General features: G+C 36.7%; 2 protein-coding genes across 3 annotated transcripts in view; one reads left to right on the top strand and one right to left on the bottom strand.

The window, feature by feature from the left end:
* The window catches only part of LOC137618236 (R3H domain-containing protein 4-like), a 66,146-nt gene extending 58,261 nt beyond the window's left edge, over positions 1-7,885 (top strand). The window contains exon 7 of the mRNA XM_068348385.1: positions 57-7,885. Within this exon, the coding sequence (XP_068204486.1) occupies positions 57-163 (107 nt within the window). The 3' untranslated portion in view covers positions 164-7,885. The remainder of the gene's footprint in view (positions 1-56) is intronic.
* A 5,517-nt stretch (positions 7,886-13,402) lies between these two features.
* Positions 13,403-18,439, bottom strand: part of LOC137618235 (serine-rich adhesin for platelets) — a 101,806-nt gene continuing 96,769 nt past the window's right edge. The window contains exons 15-16 of one of the 2 annotated variants that reach the window (XM_068348383.1): positions 16,280-16,390; positions 13,403-16,093 (exon numbers count right to left, since the gene is read on the bottom strand). In XM_068348383.1, coding sequence (XP_068204484.1) covers positions 15,602-16,093; positions 16,280-16,390 — 603 coding nt within the window. In that variant the 3' untranslated portion in view covers positions 13,403-15,601. The remainder of the gene's footprint in view (positions 16,094-16,279; positions 16,391-18,439) is intronic. The other variant, XM_068348384.1, reaches the window with a different exon arrangement.

The following is an 18,439-nucleotide window of genomic DNA, read 5'->3' as shown; positions in this document are numbered from 1 at the left end:
GATATCTACCTATTATTAAAAACATTCACAATACTAATGGATGTCTTTTTTTTCAGGCATGACCATAGCAAGGACAAGGAGGACCAAGGTTAGCAATAAACATAACTGTTTCCACAAGCCAAAACTATCATTGACCAAGTATTTAGAAAACTGCAAAAAATAATTACGAAGTTTGACATTGGAAAACACAATAGACCATCGTTCATTACAAGGATGAAGTGTTAGTGTATAGTACTGTATCTTGAATTTTTTTTTTTTCATTCATTTACCGATTATATTAAAAGAGATTTTATTACTGCGGGCTCTCAGATCTGAAGTGTTATACAAACACTATGGCTCAATGACAAAACTATTTAGGTGCTTGATTTTATGAGAAAATCATCGACTTGCTCTAACATTAGAATAAGGTATTGTGATTAACCTTTTTTTTTCTCTCCAGTGTTTCATTTTCATTAGGTTCTTATTTGGCCTTGTAAAATTTTAATCGTTGCACTTAATATCCAAAAATATTAACCCTTTTACATTTGTTGGAGTTGTATATGCTAATGAAGCATAAATGAAATACATTAATGCCATATTTGTCTAAATTTTTATTTTATAGTATCAGTATGTTTACTTTACTACAGTATGGTACTATTTCTCTAAATGTGTGCTATATGTATATGAGTGTGCACTGTATGTATTATACAAATTAGTTTCATTCAAAGTTTATATATTTTCTTGTATATATAAATGAAGCTTTGAATTTTCATGATATTCACATGGTAGTCAAATGATTGTATTCTTGTGGTGCCTTTTTCTTGTTTTTATTTTAATAATGGGGCTTGTAGGATATTTTATAAAGATATTTAAAAAAAAGTATTATTATTGTGTTCTCACACAATGGCAATTGCTTTCGGTTTGCTAAATGTGGATTACTACAAGTTGTTTATAGTAGTAATTTTTTCAGTCCTCATCTGAAATATTGATGTTTCGTTTTTTTTGCTCTCTTTCCGATAACTTTTCTCTACTAGGAATATTTTTTTATTCCATTTTCAGGACTAATCATAGATTGATATATTATTAATTTGAGTGTTATTTCTATGCAATGTATTTTCACCATTTATTGTAAATTACTATTCAATTCATTGTTTGTCTTAATGTTGCCTCACTATTAAATGAATTAGTTCAAGTATCTGATGTAGCCAGGAAGTTGTGTATTGGCCCTGACCCTGTGTTAATCATAATTGGAGGTGACCTAAAGTATCTTTACAACTTAAGAATCCCTTTGGTCACTTTGTTATTTTCCTCAGATTATTTATGGCAGTTAACCTTGATGCAGTGGAATGTTCTATTAACAAATGTTTAGTTTTCCAAATAGTGAAAAAAGTACATGCAATACAATTTAAAGTAAAGATTTGAGAATTTTTCTTACACAGATACTGTAGAAATTCTCATCCTTTAATAGGAGACTTATCCTTAGGAAGTAGGAAGTTCCTATGATCAAACTGGCTAGTTTAATTCCTGAGATGTCAAGCACTTGGACTTGTAAAAGAAGATGAAACAATGAAGAATCCCACCAACCTCTACACGTTAGGCTAGGATCCTACCTAATTAACGGTAGACAGCCATGGAAGAACCTGTATCCGGATATTACGTGTCAAATTGTACAGTCATTTGTGATTAATGGGTTTGCATACATCTGTGCCTATTCATCTTGTCTAGGAAGATTGGGGAGTTACTTCTAAACACAACTGCAAAGAAAAGTTCTTCGATTGTGGGACTTATCTGCATCTAACATATCCAACAAATAACAGCTTGACCGCTGCACCCCAAGGGAAGGGAAGAAGAGGTAAAAGGACAGACATGCTCAACTCTCATTCTATGCTTCCATGGTGAATGCTATCTTAGAAGAGATACGTCTTGTCCCGTGAGGGAGCTACGTTTGCTGCACAACCTCAACCAAGGATAAAAGCATCCAGGTACCTTTGGGTGTACATAAGGAGGTAGCGGGCAGTGAAAGTCGTCTAGCATTTCAAAATTCCTGCTATCAAACTTGGCCACTTACAGGTTCTTCCGGGAGGCTTGGGTAAAGCCAGTCCCTCCAACTTTACGTTCATGAGCATGTGATGTTCCTTCTGCACCGTCGCTGGTTGTGGGCTGTGCCTGTCTGATGGTTTCATGAAGCCAGGAGGAGAGTGTATTTCTGAAAATCTTTACCGTAATGGAGCGAGGAAATCGCTGGTGCTCTGGTCTGGAAGCTGTAAGTCCTCTTCAGGTAGTGTTCTCACAGGAAAGAAAAACAACTCGTCCAGATCTCTGGTCACTTCTTTCAGGGAAGAGATAGAGAAAGACTTGAACCTAGTGTTGTGGATGGCTGGCTTTTAGTTATAAACTCCAGAACAAAGTTAAAGGAGACTTTACATCTGTCTGAATAACATATAAGAAGCCCTGCAGTTTGCCTATGCGCTTTGGCGAGAAAACAGATGTCTTGAGGTTTAGATTCCTATCTGACGCCTGTCTCTAGGGTTTGTGAACGAGCTCTCTAGAGGGACTTCGAGATCTAGTGTGACATCCCATGCTGGTGGTTTGCAGTCCTTGAGAGGACAAGACTTCTCGACGTTCCTCTTGAGCATACACAGTGCCTAAGGAAAGGTCTACTCCTTTAAGTCTGGAGACCTGGCTTCATGGCTGAGTTGATACTCCACCACAGAGACAGAGTAGCTTCTCTCAACACAGTTTAATGAGAAAGTTGGCAATCAATTGCAGAGGCTCTGGAACAAGAAAAGTATCCCTTCTGCAACAACAATCAAAGAAGATTAATCACTTTCCTTGGTGGATAGCTGCAGAGGGTTTTTGCAGATATCAAGACATCTGTGGAGTGCCTTGCAAAACGCCTTTACCTTGGAAATGCTGGATGGTCGCCACCCAGGAAATGACAGGCATACCACTTAGTTGTGGTACCTCTGTAGATAGGACTGACAGAGAAGGTTGGATCATTGGGATCGTTCTCTTGGTACATCGATGAGGAACACCACCAAATCTGAATGCTATTTGCCATTGGAACTGGTGTGCAGAATACTGAGAGCTTTTTCTGTTCAGCTGCATGGCAGGTCTATTGATGGAGAGCCTCAAAGAGCATGAAGCCTCTCTGCTACTAGATGTAGAGACTATTTCACTTCTACTACTTGTCCCAGGCAACTGAGTGCATTGTCTAGTACATTCCTTTTGCCTAGAATGAACCTTGCTGACAGATCTACAGCATTGTTGAGGGCTTAGTGTGCGCCCGTTTCAACAACTCTCAAAGGGACTGAAAAAGTGCCTCCTTGCTTGTTGACATAAGCCACTACAGTAGTTTTGACATTCATTAATGTTACAGAGTCCCCTACCAAACTGTTGTAAAACTTGCAATCCAGAAAAGCTCCTTGCATTTCCAGCAGGTTTGATATGCAAGTGGTTTTCTTCTGTGGACCTCCTTTCTGAGACATTTTTGTTCGAGAGATGTGCACCCCAGATAATTTTGGATGGATTTGTGAACAGCAGCCTTTCTGTAGGTGAGGAATTTAGTGGAGTTCTCTGATGAGGGTCTTGTGTCATTCAACCACCTGTCTAGATTCTCCCATACCTCTTGTTCCATCGGATCTAGACAATAAGGGGAATAGCGACGTGTCATTCGCTACTGATGGAGTTGTCAATGAGGCTCAAACTTCTCCAACGACAAGGGGTGTTCTAGGAGACATTGCCACTGTCAAGCCAGAAGTTCTTGTTCATGTACTATTCTTGAAATATTTTATTTTTCATTGTTTCATTTCCTCACTGGGCTATTTTCCCTGTTGGGCCCCTGGGCTTATATCATCCTGCTTTTCCATCTAAGGTTGTAGCTTAGCAAGTAATAATAATAATGTAGAAACAATTGCACTACCTCCCCGAGTCTGCTTACTTGGTTGCTTTATGGAAAGACTCTAGCTGCTGTCATCTCTATCAGCATACCAAGGTATTCCACCCTCTATTTGTGCATGAGACTAGACTTAAACTGACTGACCACGATCCCCAAATCGTGGCAAAGAGAGGTTTGCCTTAATGCTGATGTAACTTGTCTCCTGGCAAACAGAATCAGTCAGTCTTTTAGGTATCTGGGCAGATGAATACCGTTTGCATGCAACCAAGACGAGATAAGATTGAACACTTTGGGAGCAGCATCCAGTCTGAAGCACAGAACTTTGGGCTGGTACACTAATTCCCCCCCAAGGTCAAGGTAGAGGTATTTTCTGTACATTCAATGGATGGGGATCTGAAAGTAAGCATCTGTCAAATATACAAAAAGGACTGTCTTCCTTCCTTATGGCAGCTCATACAGTGCTCACCATCTCCATCTTGGAGGGCCTTTGTAGAACAAACTTTTTCAGAGGCGAGAGGTTGATAACTGGTCTCCAGTCCCCGAGTTGACTTCACTATGAAAAGATTGTAAAAGTGAGAGCCTGGAGAACTTTTCTGCATAACTAACAGCTCTTTTTTTTCTTTAACATTGTCTTCAACTCTGCCTCCAGGGTGAGGGCTTTTGTGGGTCTTCAATGGTAATTCCTTAAGTTCAGTGAGGGGAGGACAAGATTGGGTGAACAGCCTGAAAAGCTCCCTCCACTCACGGAAGCTGCAGGAGGGGACGGCCAATCTCAACACCCCCTTCTTTCCCCTAGTGGCCAGGAGAAGAGCCAAAAGGGCAGAAAGTTGTCCACACATTTCCTAGGTGGGTTAAGAACTGGAGGTACAAATTTGGCTCTGTACATCGCAAGTTTAATTCAGAGCAAAGGGAATTAATGCTCTTGGTGCAGCTACCTGTGAAGGCCCAAGGCTCCCAAAGTTTACTGCTTGATAGATAAGAGAGTCCTAACTTGTCTCCCTCCATTTCTCCATGGTTATATTATATCTTTCTGCAGGAACAGAGCTGCAGTCTCCAACATTGGTGCATTTCATAGAGGGCCTCTTCCTGTCTAACTTGTCTAGCGAAGCACCAGGTTACTATCCACTTGAAAGCCCAATTAGACCACTGGTTAGCACTGATGTGCCAAGAAAGTGACAGCCTTGGCACCTGAGAGAATCAAGTCCGTGTTCTTCTTGGCTCAGAGTTTACCTTGTCCTGAGTTGTGGTGAAGTATGATAATGCTCCTGACCAGTACTTGATCCACGATGTTGCTTGGAGGCTATCTATTCATGGCAGCAAACTCAAGCGCCAAAAACTGTGCTCTCATTCTCGAGTGTGTCGACTAGGTTCCCTGCTATCAGCTCAATCACTGCTGGGTTGATTGGCAGAGAAGGGTCTGAACCTTAAAGTAGAAAAGAGAGTGTGGGAGGCAAGATCTTGTTCGAGCGTAGTTAATTCCTAGGACCAGAGATCTGGGAATTGACACTACCCAAAACCACTCAACAGGTTCCAACCATAAGGCAACTCGAGGGTTGGCTTCGATCCACAAGGGTGATGGAAATATCGATCAATAGACGTCATTCGGCCCTTGAAAGGGACACTGGCTGCCTCCAAGGTTGTATTCACAGATGAGTAACAACTCTGTCATGGAGTTCTCTGTTTCCACCTTTGCTGGTCCGGACTTGGGTGCTGTTGGGTCTACAATGTCCAGCCACTCCTCCTCCCCCCTTATGAAAAAGGTCTCGACATTTACCTCTGGAGAATCCTCCTCCTTCAAGTGCTTATGTACTGGGGAAGAATCATGAAGAAAAATGTAGATCTGCAGGCTGAGGTGCCCTTAGGTGTCTTAACCTCCGAAGGAAGAGCTGGGTATTGGGAGGTGCAAGGGAACATCACATAAAAGCCTGTCGCTTGTAGTAGAGAAGGCTTGTCAACGATCTTATGCACTCATGGTTTGCCATTGTCCATACACATATTCAGAGCGGTCCTGGGATGTTACCTACCTCGACTCATCATTACGATGCATTGGAAGGTCTCGAAAGTTTGGCAGCAGGAGATGTGGAAGAAACAGGGCGCGTAGGGGTAGGTGCATATAATTCTTCCAGTTACCAGTCTGCAAAGTTGAAGATTTCCGGGCCTGCAATGACAATACCACGAGGATAAGACCCAGGATCCTCTCCAACAGCAGGACATGGCCATGGTTTTCACGTCAGTCCCTCCTCAGCATGTTAAGCAGTGGAGGAGGGGGGCACAGCAACAAAAATTCTGGAGGTCCTAGCATCTGAAAACACCTTCAGCAGCTTCGAAACTGACAGATTGCATTCGATACCAAAGGAAGGGCCACAATATCTTCAGGTCCAAATCCACACACAAGGAGGGGTATTACCTTTACTTTGAAAGGTAATACTTCTGTTTTACTTGAAGTCAGCCTTAAGTGCACATCAGGTTTTCCTCCCTTCTTTGGAATTCGTGTAGAGGGACCTGAAGGCAGAACAGGTCAAGCTCCGGTAGGTGAGGAACTCAAGAGCTTCTTCAGTAACAGGTTGGGCATTGCCACATCTCAGGCCAAAGAGTCCCTCTTAGTCTTTCTCTTCCCAAAATGTATCCACTACAGAGGAGGTGGCGCCATGATTTACACTTGTTGCAGGATGACTGCGAACAGTCATACCCCCCAGCAAAAAGTGCAAATGAGATTGGGATCCTCATCAATTTTACTCAGAAACCTTTCGCAATTGTAGCCAGGCTTACCAGGGATCAGGCAGACTCTTTTGTGTGATCGTGGAGCCTCTATCACAGCAAATACTAAAAGAGAAAGCAACACTTAAAACAGCCAAGAAAATGGAAGTTGCAGTAAAGTACTTTGGCAGCTGAAATCAGTGGCTGCTCACTTGCCTGTAGGGTGGGTGGTGCTTACCCTCTTTATAACTACCACCACCTTGTCATAAATTTTAAAAACAGAGGTCCAGCTTCCTCAAATCATACTCCTATTAAAAGACGATTGTTTGTATGAGTGTAGCAACAAACAAAAAATAAACCATTATCCTCCCCTATACACTACCAAAGTATTTGCAAGATCCTAAATGAAATCAACAATAATGCATCGTTTAATCACTAAGAAAAAAAAAAAATAGTTCAATGCTATTATAACTTTTCACACCGTTGGACTAAGTCTCAAGTCAAAGTTACAGTTGCCTTGTACATTCAATGTAAGGCTGTGGTAATTAGGCAGTACAGCAAATGTCAATCTGTTCACTCTACAGTTAAGGAATATACTTACTTTCCCCAGGAGCTAGGGCTAGGGCTGGCATAGCTCTATCTGCTGAATTATCATCAGCAGCTATGGCTAAGTTATAGTTTGGATGGAGAGGGACCTTGGTTGCTGATCATATATACGTGCATTTGATCCCTAGGACAATGCTGGTAACCTGTAAACCTTAATACATATTTTAAACAATATTTTCTGTACATCCCTACAGTGAAATATTTGATTATGCTATAATGTGATAAGTTAAAATATAAAAACTGATTGCCATAAAAAATTAAAACATTAAATATAAAAACTGATTGCCATAAAAAATTAAAACATTTTATGCCTCACCTTATTTATTTACCAATAATTGTGACACTATATATAAATAAGGTATACAGTATGATCTGAAGCCTTATTGATAATGTGAATAAGTGACTATTAAATCTGCTGAATCGTTAAAATTTCCAGCTCAGTATTAAGATTTTAATTAAAGGAAGACAATCATCATTAAACTTATTAACACATTAACCTTGATTTATGGATCAACAGTTGGAATAGCTACTTCCAGATACCTTTAATTAGTTCAAAAATAATGAGAGCATTAAGAATATTTCACCTTGCACTTCGTATCTTAAAGTTACAGTACTTTTCAATGTAAATTATTTTGTCAATGCATTGTATTCTTGAGTGTGGTGTTTATAATACTGTATGAATGAAAAATAAACTTGTACACTTAGTGCGCCTTAATTGCCTTCCCATATTTTATAGAACAAATAACTTCATGACCACTGCAATTATTTCAATTTTTCTTCTTAGAATTGTCTTGCGTGTTCAGTGAGCATAGCACTTTGTTAAAAATTTTATATTTTATTTCATTAACTGCGATAATTTAGATACTACCCCTAGAGTGTTATCGAGTCGTCCTTTGACTACCCAGACAGTACTGCACAATGTTTGATCTTTCTTTCTGGTTACGGCTTATTTTCTTTGCTTACACATACACGGGTAAGTAGTCTGGCCTATTCTTTCCACATTTTCTTCATACACCTGACACTTTCACTTTCCCAAGTTTCTGCATCTTTCGTTGGTTTCAGTGAATAGTCTATTCTGAGATGGTGTGTCAGATTTTAATAGTCTCAGACAGTGTCACAGATATCATACTCCTCCCTCCCAAAGGCGACTCCTGCCCGCTTGCTGGTAAGAGGCAATAATGTGCAGTGGACCTCTCTAATCCAAAGGTTTACATATGTGGTTAATATATGTCTCCCTTTAAGATCACAAAGCTTGGTAAATTATCCATGACAGTGATATTTCATTTCTCATTCCCTATACACCGGCTGCTGTATTTGCCGTCAATTACGCCAAAACTGCGTTGAAAACACCCTGACACCTTAGGAACCAGAGATAATCAACTATTGTAAAATCCTGAAGATATATCTGTAACTTCCTCCATCACTGTTACCCCTTATCAGCAAGTATTACTCTCAGAAGCCTGCCTGCATAGATGAGGAATTCCATAGATAACAGAGAACCCTGAACTATTGTTAAAAATTTTTATGCCTACAATATACTGTATACAATACCTACACACTAGTACATAAAATTAATGGTTTTGATTTTTTAGTGAATAAATTACTGTAAAATAGTACAATACTGAATTAGTATATCCTCTGTACGGTATTATGCTCATCCTCTCTCTCTCTATAAAAATTGTCTATTTTATACTGTAACTGTCCACATACCTACACTAACCAGACTTTCATACTATACAGTATGTACTGTATATATGCTATACAATACAATTTTATATATTTACATATACAGGTACACTACCTAAAATGCTAAGTACTGTACCTGTACATTATTGTAATACAATAATATATGTACCTAGTGTACTGTACTATACAATGTACATACAGTATAATACACATTGTACGTGCTCTATTATATATGTTAAATTAAATCTACGGTAGGCTATATATCCACATTTTAAAATACTAATCTAGGCTACATAAGTACTTATCGGTTTTGGTATTTTTCATTTTCGATAATGATATTGGCATACTAACGATACCTACTACGATGAGATGGATGATGAGCGTAGACATCCGAGTACTTTTCAATCACTTAACGAAACAGCAAATGTATCCATCTGAATCTGTAGTAGTTGCTAGAATTGGAGGAGACCCAGATGTCATTGTAAAGGTATGTGGTGAGGAGCAGACAATGTAGAGGTTGTGTATTGTGAGTGAGAGCAAACAAAGCAGTTGTGGATCAGGCGTAGACAAAACAGTTGTTGGTTGGGAGTAGACGAAGCAGTTCTGTGTCAAGAGCAGATGAAGCAGTTGTGGGTCAAGAGCAGACTAAGCAGCTGTGGATTAGGACTAGACGAAGCAGTTGTGGGTCATGAGTAGACAAAGCAGTTATTGGTTGGAAGCAGACGAAGCAGTTGTTGGTCTGTCAGGAGCAGACGAAGCAGTCATGGGTCATTAGTAGACGAATCAACAGCTGGTTTGAAGCAGACAAAGCAGTTGTGTTGGGTGCAATGAAGCAGTTGTGGGTCAGGAGCAGACGTAGTAGCTGTGAACCAGGAGTAGACGAAGCAGCTGTGAATCAAGAGCAGACGAGGCAGTCGTGGGTCATGAGAAGACGAACCAGTCGTTGGTTGGAAGCAGACGAAGCAATTGTGTTAGGAGCAGATGAAGCAGGTGTTGGTTGGGAATGGACGAATCGGTTTTGGGTTATGAGTAGACTAAGTAGTTGCGGGTTGGGAACAGATGAAACAGTTGTTGGTCAGGAGTAGACTAAGCAGTTGTGGGATCGTCTGTTCCTCCTCTAGTAATCGACCCTACTTTATATTCTTGGAAAAAAACATCATGATAGGTACTGTAACTGTTTTCTACCTCTTCATTTCATCATAACATGCTGCAAAGGTAACATAGCTAAAAAGTTTTTAAATTAAGATACCTTCTATACCAAAAAACAAGGACCAAAAGACAAAAGATGATGATGAAAAAAAAAAAAAGAACAATTTATTATTGAATATAAAGGTTTACAATTAATACTATAAATTTAGATAGTCGCCAGATGTATATTATTATTAATTGCTAGGCTACACCCCTAGTTGGAAAAGCAGGATGCTATAAGCCCAAGGCCTCCAACAGGGAAAATAGCTCAGTGAGGAAAGGAAATAAGTAAATAAACTACAAGAGATGTAATGAACAATATAAAATATTTCCAGAACAGTAACATTAAAACAGATCTTTTATATATAGACTAAAAACTTGAAAAGAGGAAGAGAAATAACAGAAAATTGTACAGTATCCTCAAGTAAGAGAACTCTACCCCAAGACAGCGAAGACCATGGTACAGAGGGTATGGCACTATTGAGGACTAGAGAACATTGGTTTGATTTAGGAGTGTCCTCCTAGAAGAGCTGCTTACCATAGCTAAAAGTCTCTTCTAACCTTATCAAAAAGAAAGTAGCCACTGAACAATTATAATGCAGTAGCTAACCTCTTAAGTGAAAAAGAACTGTTTGGTAATCTCTGTTGTCAAATGTATGAGGACAGAGGAGAAAGAATAGGCCTGACTATTCGGTGTATGTGTAGGCAAAGAAAAAATGAGCCGTAACCAGCGATATGGATCCAATGTAGTACTGTCTGGTAAGTCAAAGGAGACAATACCTCTCAAGTGGAAGTATCTCAATGGGTGGTTGGTGCCCTACCAACCTACTACCCACAAAGTTACTGGCAGTAAGGTAGTCGAATACTGTATACATTTTGGGTCGTCTGATACATGATGTTGTAGGCAATCATTGCCCATAAGTTTCCAGAATAACCTCTATATGTAAAATTCTTATATGTATTTCATTATAACTAAAACTTAAAATTTCTAATGATACAAAATATATGTAAAAATTATAAAAAAATAAAGTAGCGATATATTCCAGTAAAATTATCAACTAGATTGTGCGAGTTTTTTTTTTATTTACTGGTTGATAAAATATGAGCTATCCCTCTTTCTCTCTAAAATCAAAAGACCTGACAAACTATCCAGTAATCACAACACATACAAACATGACTCGTTAGATCAAATAAATGTATTTCCTAATCTCAATAAACTCATTTACAATACACATCAATCATTCATATGATCAAACTCACAAAAAAATCATTAAATAATCTCAACGTATACAAACAGGTCTTGTTTATACAATCCAACAAACATATTTTGTAATCTTGATGGACACATTTACAATACTGCAAGCACCAATTATTCTTATGATCAAATAAACAACCTAAATCCCAAATACTGTATCATGAAATGATAAGTGGTTCATTTCTTAGCAAACCTTCCTGCATTTCTCTCTCTCTCTGAAAAGATGCATCAGATTTTATAAACAGTACAGTATACTGTAACAGAAAATGATACAGTAAAAGATGAAATATAACATTATCTATTTCTCAGTAAATCTTATCTCCCATTATTTCTTAAATACAAACAAACCAAAAAACTAAAAATATCCTAAAGTTGTACCAAAGAAGTATTTCTGGAAACATGAAAGGCAAGACCTTAGATATTATCCCCTTGTAACCTGAGTGCACTAGTCTTTTATAATTACCTTGATAACATTCTCGTCTCCTCCAGCTGTTTTATACAAATCACTTGACAAAGGAATATCATGGTCTTCTCTCACTTTCAGCTTCTTTAAAACATGGTCTTCATTTTTAACATCATCTGGTAATGTTAGTCAACATCTGGATGTCATTTAGTTGGCAGTGAACATACAGACAACACACTACGGTAGGCAGGCTTTGTGCAGATGCTTTCGTGGCTGAAGTAAAGGGTCGACTATCTCCAGTCACACCATTATAGTCTCTAACGTACCATATATAGGCTTGCTAGTCAGTAGATTAAAATATGCTCAGGCCATTTTTACCATAAAAATAAACAGATCTTCTAACTCATTGTCCACAGAGAGTGCACATATATCAATGGACGTCTATCACTTATGGATGTTGGGGTATATTTACTTTTTGAAACATATGTGGTCATATAAGGGTTAATTGAACCCTGTATATGGGATCATATTTTATATTTACTTTCAAATCCCTATACATCCTAACCATCTCACTTTTTTCAGAGTTAAGTTCAGCGGTTTAGTTTTTTTACATTCATCCTCCTCCTTTTCTGTCAAAGACTAAGTATCTTTTAACTGCGTTTGTAAACTCTCCCTGATATTTTTCCATATATCTGATGACATCTTCCCCCAAAACGTGCCCCCATTTCAGTGCCGACAAGCAGTCTTGCCATTTTTAATATCTTACAGAAATTGTTTTATATTTCAGGGAAACCTTTGAAGTTCATGACAGCCTTAGACCACAATTCCAATAGCAGGTATTGATAGGTTTGTCCACACCTATTAGCAGTCCATTACATTCATATATGGGTCAATCTATACCCATCCTTATTATCTTGAATACCTGGCAAGTTTAGATTAAATTAAATCAGATTAAATGAAAAAATTTAGTATAGTAGTGTAAAAATATTAAAAACTGTGTTTCTACATAATTAGAGCACACAAAATTGCTGATGGGACTTCGCTTAACATTGAAAAGGGGAATTTCGATGTAACTACGTTGTATATTTTCTAGACGTTCTGCAAGATAGGTAAGTGCTATAAACTATGTATTACATTTATTAAATTTTAATTTGCATTTGAGTACTTATATTGCATCATTATTTTATTCAAAAAGTCCAAGATGTTCTTACCTGCCGAGTGTAGGCTTTTAGATAATTATGATGCCTTGATTTTGAAGCTGTAGGGTGGCAAAAATTTGTTATAATTACTTTTTCTCCATAACAATGTCTTCGGGATGTCCAGGAGTATTGTTGATCAAAATCACTGCCTCGAACAGAAAAATTTTGGTCTCCCAGAGTAAAGCTTTCATTGAACTACTGCAGCTGCTTGAACAGTATAAGTGACCAAGGCCTGGTTTGATGTTATGATTACATAAACTAATTTATCAAAAAGACCATTTTACTCCATTATTAAGTTTTATGTTCTATGTTGGGAACATAAACATTTCACATTTGAAATTATATTGATAAGCACATATAAAACATTGCCTTGGTTATATGACCAGAAATATGCTATAACCAGACACATACACCAACAGAAAACATTTTTGATGGTTACCTTGAATACTACATAAAAGGCAATGCATAAATAGGTAAAGAATTTGAAAATGATTACTTCAATGCTATAATTCAGTTCAACAGAACATAAATGTTGTCATAAGTTATTATCAGGATTAAAAAAAAAATCGCAAGATACAAATTTCATCCTAATAATTTACCATTCACATTTAAATGTAAATACTGTAATAACCAATGCATGCATGCATACATACAATGTAAAAAATGTCACAAGGTATGCAAGGTTTGACTGAGCCATTCAGAATTATCATCCTTATGTGTATTTAACTATTGTCATGTTAAGCTATTTTGGAAAACTTAATACTGTATCTTCGAAGTAGTAGTATGAAACTTTAGGTACACTGTTTCTCTCCCAGGTCTCTTTAATTTCTTCAAACATATCAAATGTGGCTGCACAGTGTATTGTATGCTCTGCCGGTACATTAACCTAATTATACCCATGAAATAAACGCAAATTAATCCTTAAAAAAATAATATATATTGCTTTTTCTTAATTTGTATGTTGTACAGTAATTAAGAAAATGCATATGTTGAAGATTTTTGTTTCTATGAAGATTCTCTTTAAGGTCATATAAAATTATTACATTGAAAAAAAAATGAAGATTTTACCTGCTTGCAAATGCATCTGCTAGAATTTGCTATTTCACATTCACTATTAAAGTAGACTTGGCTTTCGTTCCTGGTAATTGTGACCTAAAATCTGTCGGCTTATTATTTTTAAATACTTCTTTCTTACATAAAATTTCACCAAATTTGACTTTGGTAAAGCAATTAGATAGGTAGTTTCAACTAGGTACTATTTTCGGCTATTAAAGCTCTCCAATATTCACTTGAGAAACAAGAGATACATCTCTTACAGAGATGAAAGGCGATATCAAAAATGATATTTTGAATATTTAAATAATTTTGAAAAAACAACTTGAAAGATTACAGCCTATGAAAATAAAGAAACTGAAGAATTAAAAAAATAGACTCAAAATACACAGCCAATCTATTACACAAAATAATTTAAAACAGCAGCCCAGTGCACAAAAACTACTAAAACAAAATAAGAACTTTGCCCTCTTAGGTTTTTTTCCCAAAGTGGACTAATATAAAAAATATTTTACATGAAACAGACCTTCAATGTATCAAGAAGCTGAAAGTAATGAAGGTGCAGAATCATAATGGGCACTGTGAAGCAGATATATATGATATGATATTCCAACAATATCTAAAGGTGAAGGCATTTTAATGTATATGAAGTGAATTTTGGCAGTCCCACATTTCCTGGCCTTGGCAAGCAAAGCTAAAAACACATCATAGTGAATTTATTTGGGGATGGGATTTCCAGATGAAGTTTACCTTAAAATTATCTCCAAATGATCCCCAACATAACATTATAGCCAAAGTTCCTGAAGAGGTTAGCTTGTGCTTTCCCCCCAAAACAATGGCAAGATCATATGTACAAGCATGGAAAAGTAACTAAATATATAACTTTTTTGTGCTTGTGCTATCCTATCTGTAATTCAAAAAAATATTCTTAATATGGAAATATCACAGACATCTGAAAAGCAACCTCAGCAGAACAAAGATTGTAATCTCATCTTTGGTACACAGTAGTATATGAAATTACAAAGCACCTAGATTCATTATACAGTCTGTACTTACAAAAGAGATAAACTATATATGGCCCTTTTAAATATATGCAAATCTGTTTATCTGTAAAAATTCAATATTTAACAGTCCCTGTGACCAACTGTTTCTTCACATAGTGCAGTAAATAAATTTTGTAAATACATAATCCATACAAAGCAAAGTATTACACATCTTAATGAAGAGCCATGCATAAATTGGAAAAACATTTTGTCATGTCTGCTGAATATGGCTCTGAAATCCCAATTTACACAGGTCACACAATGCTTACAGGACGACCCTGTAGCTGGCTGACTAGAAAAAAAGGGATAACTACTGGCAACAGCAGTTAAAGACTAAGTGGAACATGAGTGATTAACATATTCCCAGGGGCTAAGAGATAAAACTACTCTTACTAATATGATACAGAATACAGCTATGGCACAGAAATATTTTGAATATACTGTAGTGGGAAAAGCAGTTCAGCTAGATGTCTGTTTATACACAATTGTACTGGAATATTTCATTTCCCAATATTGGTTTTTCAACTCAATTCTTAAGAATATATCAAACAGCATACTTAGACTGGCATTATATATGGTGTACACTACAATTAATTAGGGAACAATGGATTTTCTAGTAGGCGTCGAACCGTCCTTCGAAAAAGTATTTGAACGACTGCCAATCATTGGAGGGGTGGCCGTACTATCTATTTTTTTATTTGCAACACTACGTGATCTGCTTCGCAGGTCTGTGGCACTAGAAGTGAAGTTACGTGAAGAGGATGGGCTAGTTCCTCTACCGCTTATCATTCCTTGGGTACGGCCAGATTCCCTCATTGGTGATCTTGCTGCGCGGTGGCCCATTATTGCACTTCTTGAACGGGCAATTATATTACCATTTCTAGCATCAACTTGCTTCCTTGGCTCGATTTTATCGGTTTTAGGTACTTGAGATGTAGGAGAACTTGCCTCGGTAAGATTAGGGGCTGAAGACTGGACTTCCCGTTGGCTGCGGCTTGACCTCAGATTGCTTGTAATAGTGCCACGTACTTCTGACCGCCTCGTTGGGGTTCTTGACCGTAAATCCGAAGATTGCGTTCGAGCAAACTGAAATAGTAAAAATTATTTCAACCTATGTAATGGATAAAATATTCTATTTTCAAGGAAAGCTAAAGTGAATTCCAGAATAATAAAGTTAAAATCTAAAAGCTTTTAAAAACTTTCTGGGAAAAATAAGTGTCTTATTTTGATTAACTATACCACTGAATAAAAAAATTAAACACAAGCCCAAACCTTAGAACCATCTCCAGAACCATCATTTAGAGAGGATATCGCATGACCTCTTGGAGCTGAATTGCATTTTCTGTTTGAGATTTCATCTTCTGAGGCTGAGCTTCCTGTGGTCTAAAACATCAGAAGCATGAAGTTACTGTACAAATCCCATAAGACAGCAATCTGGCTGCATTCTAGATGCTAATTACAAAGCATGTATAAAAATGTTAAAAAATAAGCCATTGACATTAGCAATTTTGAATATTAGAAAAAATAAAAGCCAAAATAAGGTTGATAAGAAAATATCTCTGTTAGTGTGGTCAATAGATGAAAAAAAAATAGTTGCATGGCAAAAAAAAAAAGCTCTGATGCCATCCTCAGAGATACATTCTATTGAGATAAAAATACACGTTGCATAGCTGCATCCAATGTAACATTTCCTAATGAAAGAATAGCCATAGCCAATAAAATATTACTGCAATCATTCTAGAACAAAATGACAATGAACTTAATTTTTAGCCGGTCGGCCTTTTTGAGAAGTTCTGTCCCTGATACAGGAGTATAAATGAACGCTTTACAAAGCAGCTACTCATTCATAAACCCAACTTCTCATAAAAATAATAAATTTTCTATAAGAGCAAAATGCATATTAATGCCAAGGATATATCCCGACAAGACTCTTTAAAACTCGCCTGGTATCTTCATCCATGAAAATGAGTAGAGTCGAAATACAAAAGTAAAAAAAAATCTTTCGTTACTGAAGATCAGAACCAAACTGAATCTTATGTCATTGAGTAATTATTCCTAAACCCCACGAGGATTATCAAGATAAAGCAAATTACAAAATTGAAAATGAATTTGGAAATTTATGAAATAATGAACTATATGCCTAAAATCAATGATCTATTTCATGAGTTCATGAAGTAAAAGAAATCACCCAGCTTCTTCGACCTATAAACACTTACCAAAATGACTTTAAAATTCTGTTTTCATTTATCATAGCTTTATCAATAACTTGGAAAGACAAAAATAGTGTTTTGAATGACAAAAATAAAAAGTGAGCTCCCATGTTCACATATTTTTAGTAAATACATCAACTTCCAAATTCAAATACATTACTTAATTGGAGATACTTTTATTATTATTATCATTATTATTAATAGCTAAGCTACAACCCTAGTTGGAAAAGCAAGAAGCTATAAGTCCAAGGGCTCCAACAGGGAAAAATAGCCCAGAGAAGAAAGGAAATAAGGAAATAAATAAACGATATAAGAAGTAATGAACAATTGAAATAAAATATTTCAAAAACATTAACAACATTAAAACAAATATTTTATATATAAACTATAAAAAAAATAGTTCAGAGGAAAGAAAATAAGGAAATAAATAAATGATTTAAGAAGTAATGAACGATTGAAATAAAATATTTCAAAATCATTAACAACATTAAAACAAATATTTCATATATAAACTATAAAAAAACTTATGTGAGTCTGTTCAACATAAAACATATAATTACTATTCCAGATCTAGTTCTACTTTTAGCCGTAAATTTGGGTTTTACTTCGGTTGATCTAATGCACTTCATAGATAGTAAATTGATCTGCATTCTGAGTACTGTACAGATACTAACCCTTTTACCCCCAAAGGACATACTGGTACGTTTCACAAAAGCCATCCCTTTACCCTCATGGACGTACCGATACGTCCTTGCAAAAAAATGCTATAAAATTTTTTTTTTCATATTTTTGATAATTTTCTGAGAAAATTCAGGCATTTTCCAAGAGAATGAGACCAACCTGACCTCTCTATGACAAAAATAAAGGCTGTTAGAGCAATTTAAAAAAATATACTGCAAAATATATTGGGAAAAAAATAACCCCTTGGGGGTTAAGGGTTGGAAATCTCCAAATAGCCTGGGGGTAAAAGGGCTAATATCTCAACTATTTCAATTTACTTGATCCTATCTCCTATGTTTACTGTATCAACCATCCATATTTTGCCAATCCCATGATTTCTCTTATATTTCCCTTTCTCCTTACATCAAAAAGTCTATTATAAAATCACAGCCATAATCACCATCTCGAGGGAAGTAGGTAGGTCTATCTCGTCTTACTCAACATATATAAAGGGTCGTATGTGAACTTGTACCAGTAATAGTACTAGTACGAGTATTAGTAC

The sequence above is a fragment of the Palaemon carinicauda genome, chromosome 24 (assembly GCF_036898095.1).
Source record: "Palaemon carinicauda isolate YSFRI2023 chromosome 24, ASM3689809v2, whole genome shotgun sequence".
NCBI classification, from domain to species: Eukaryota; Metazoa; Arthropoda; class Malacostraca; order Decapoda; family Palaemonidae; genus Palaemon; species Palaemon carinicauda.
Note: the sequence above shows the minus strand (reverse complement) of the source record. Positions and strands in the feature narration are given on the sequence as shown.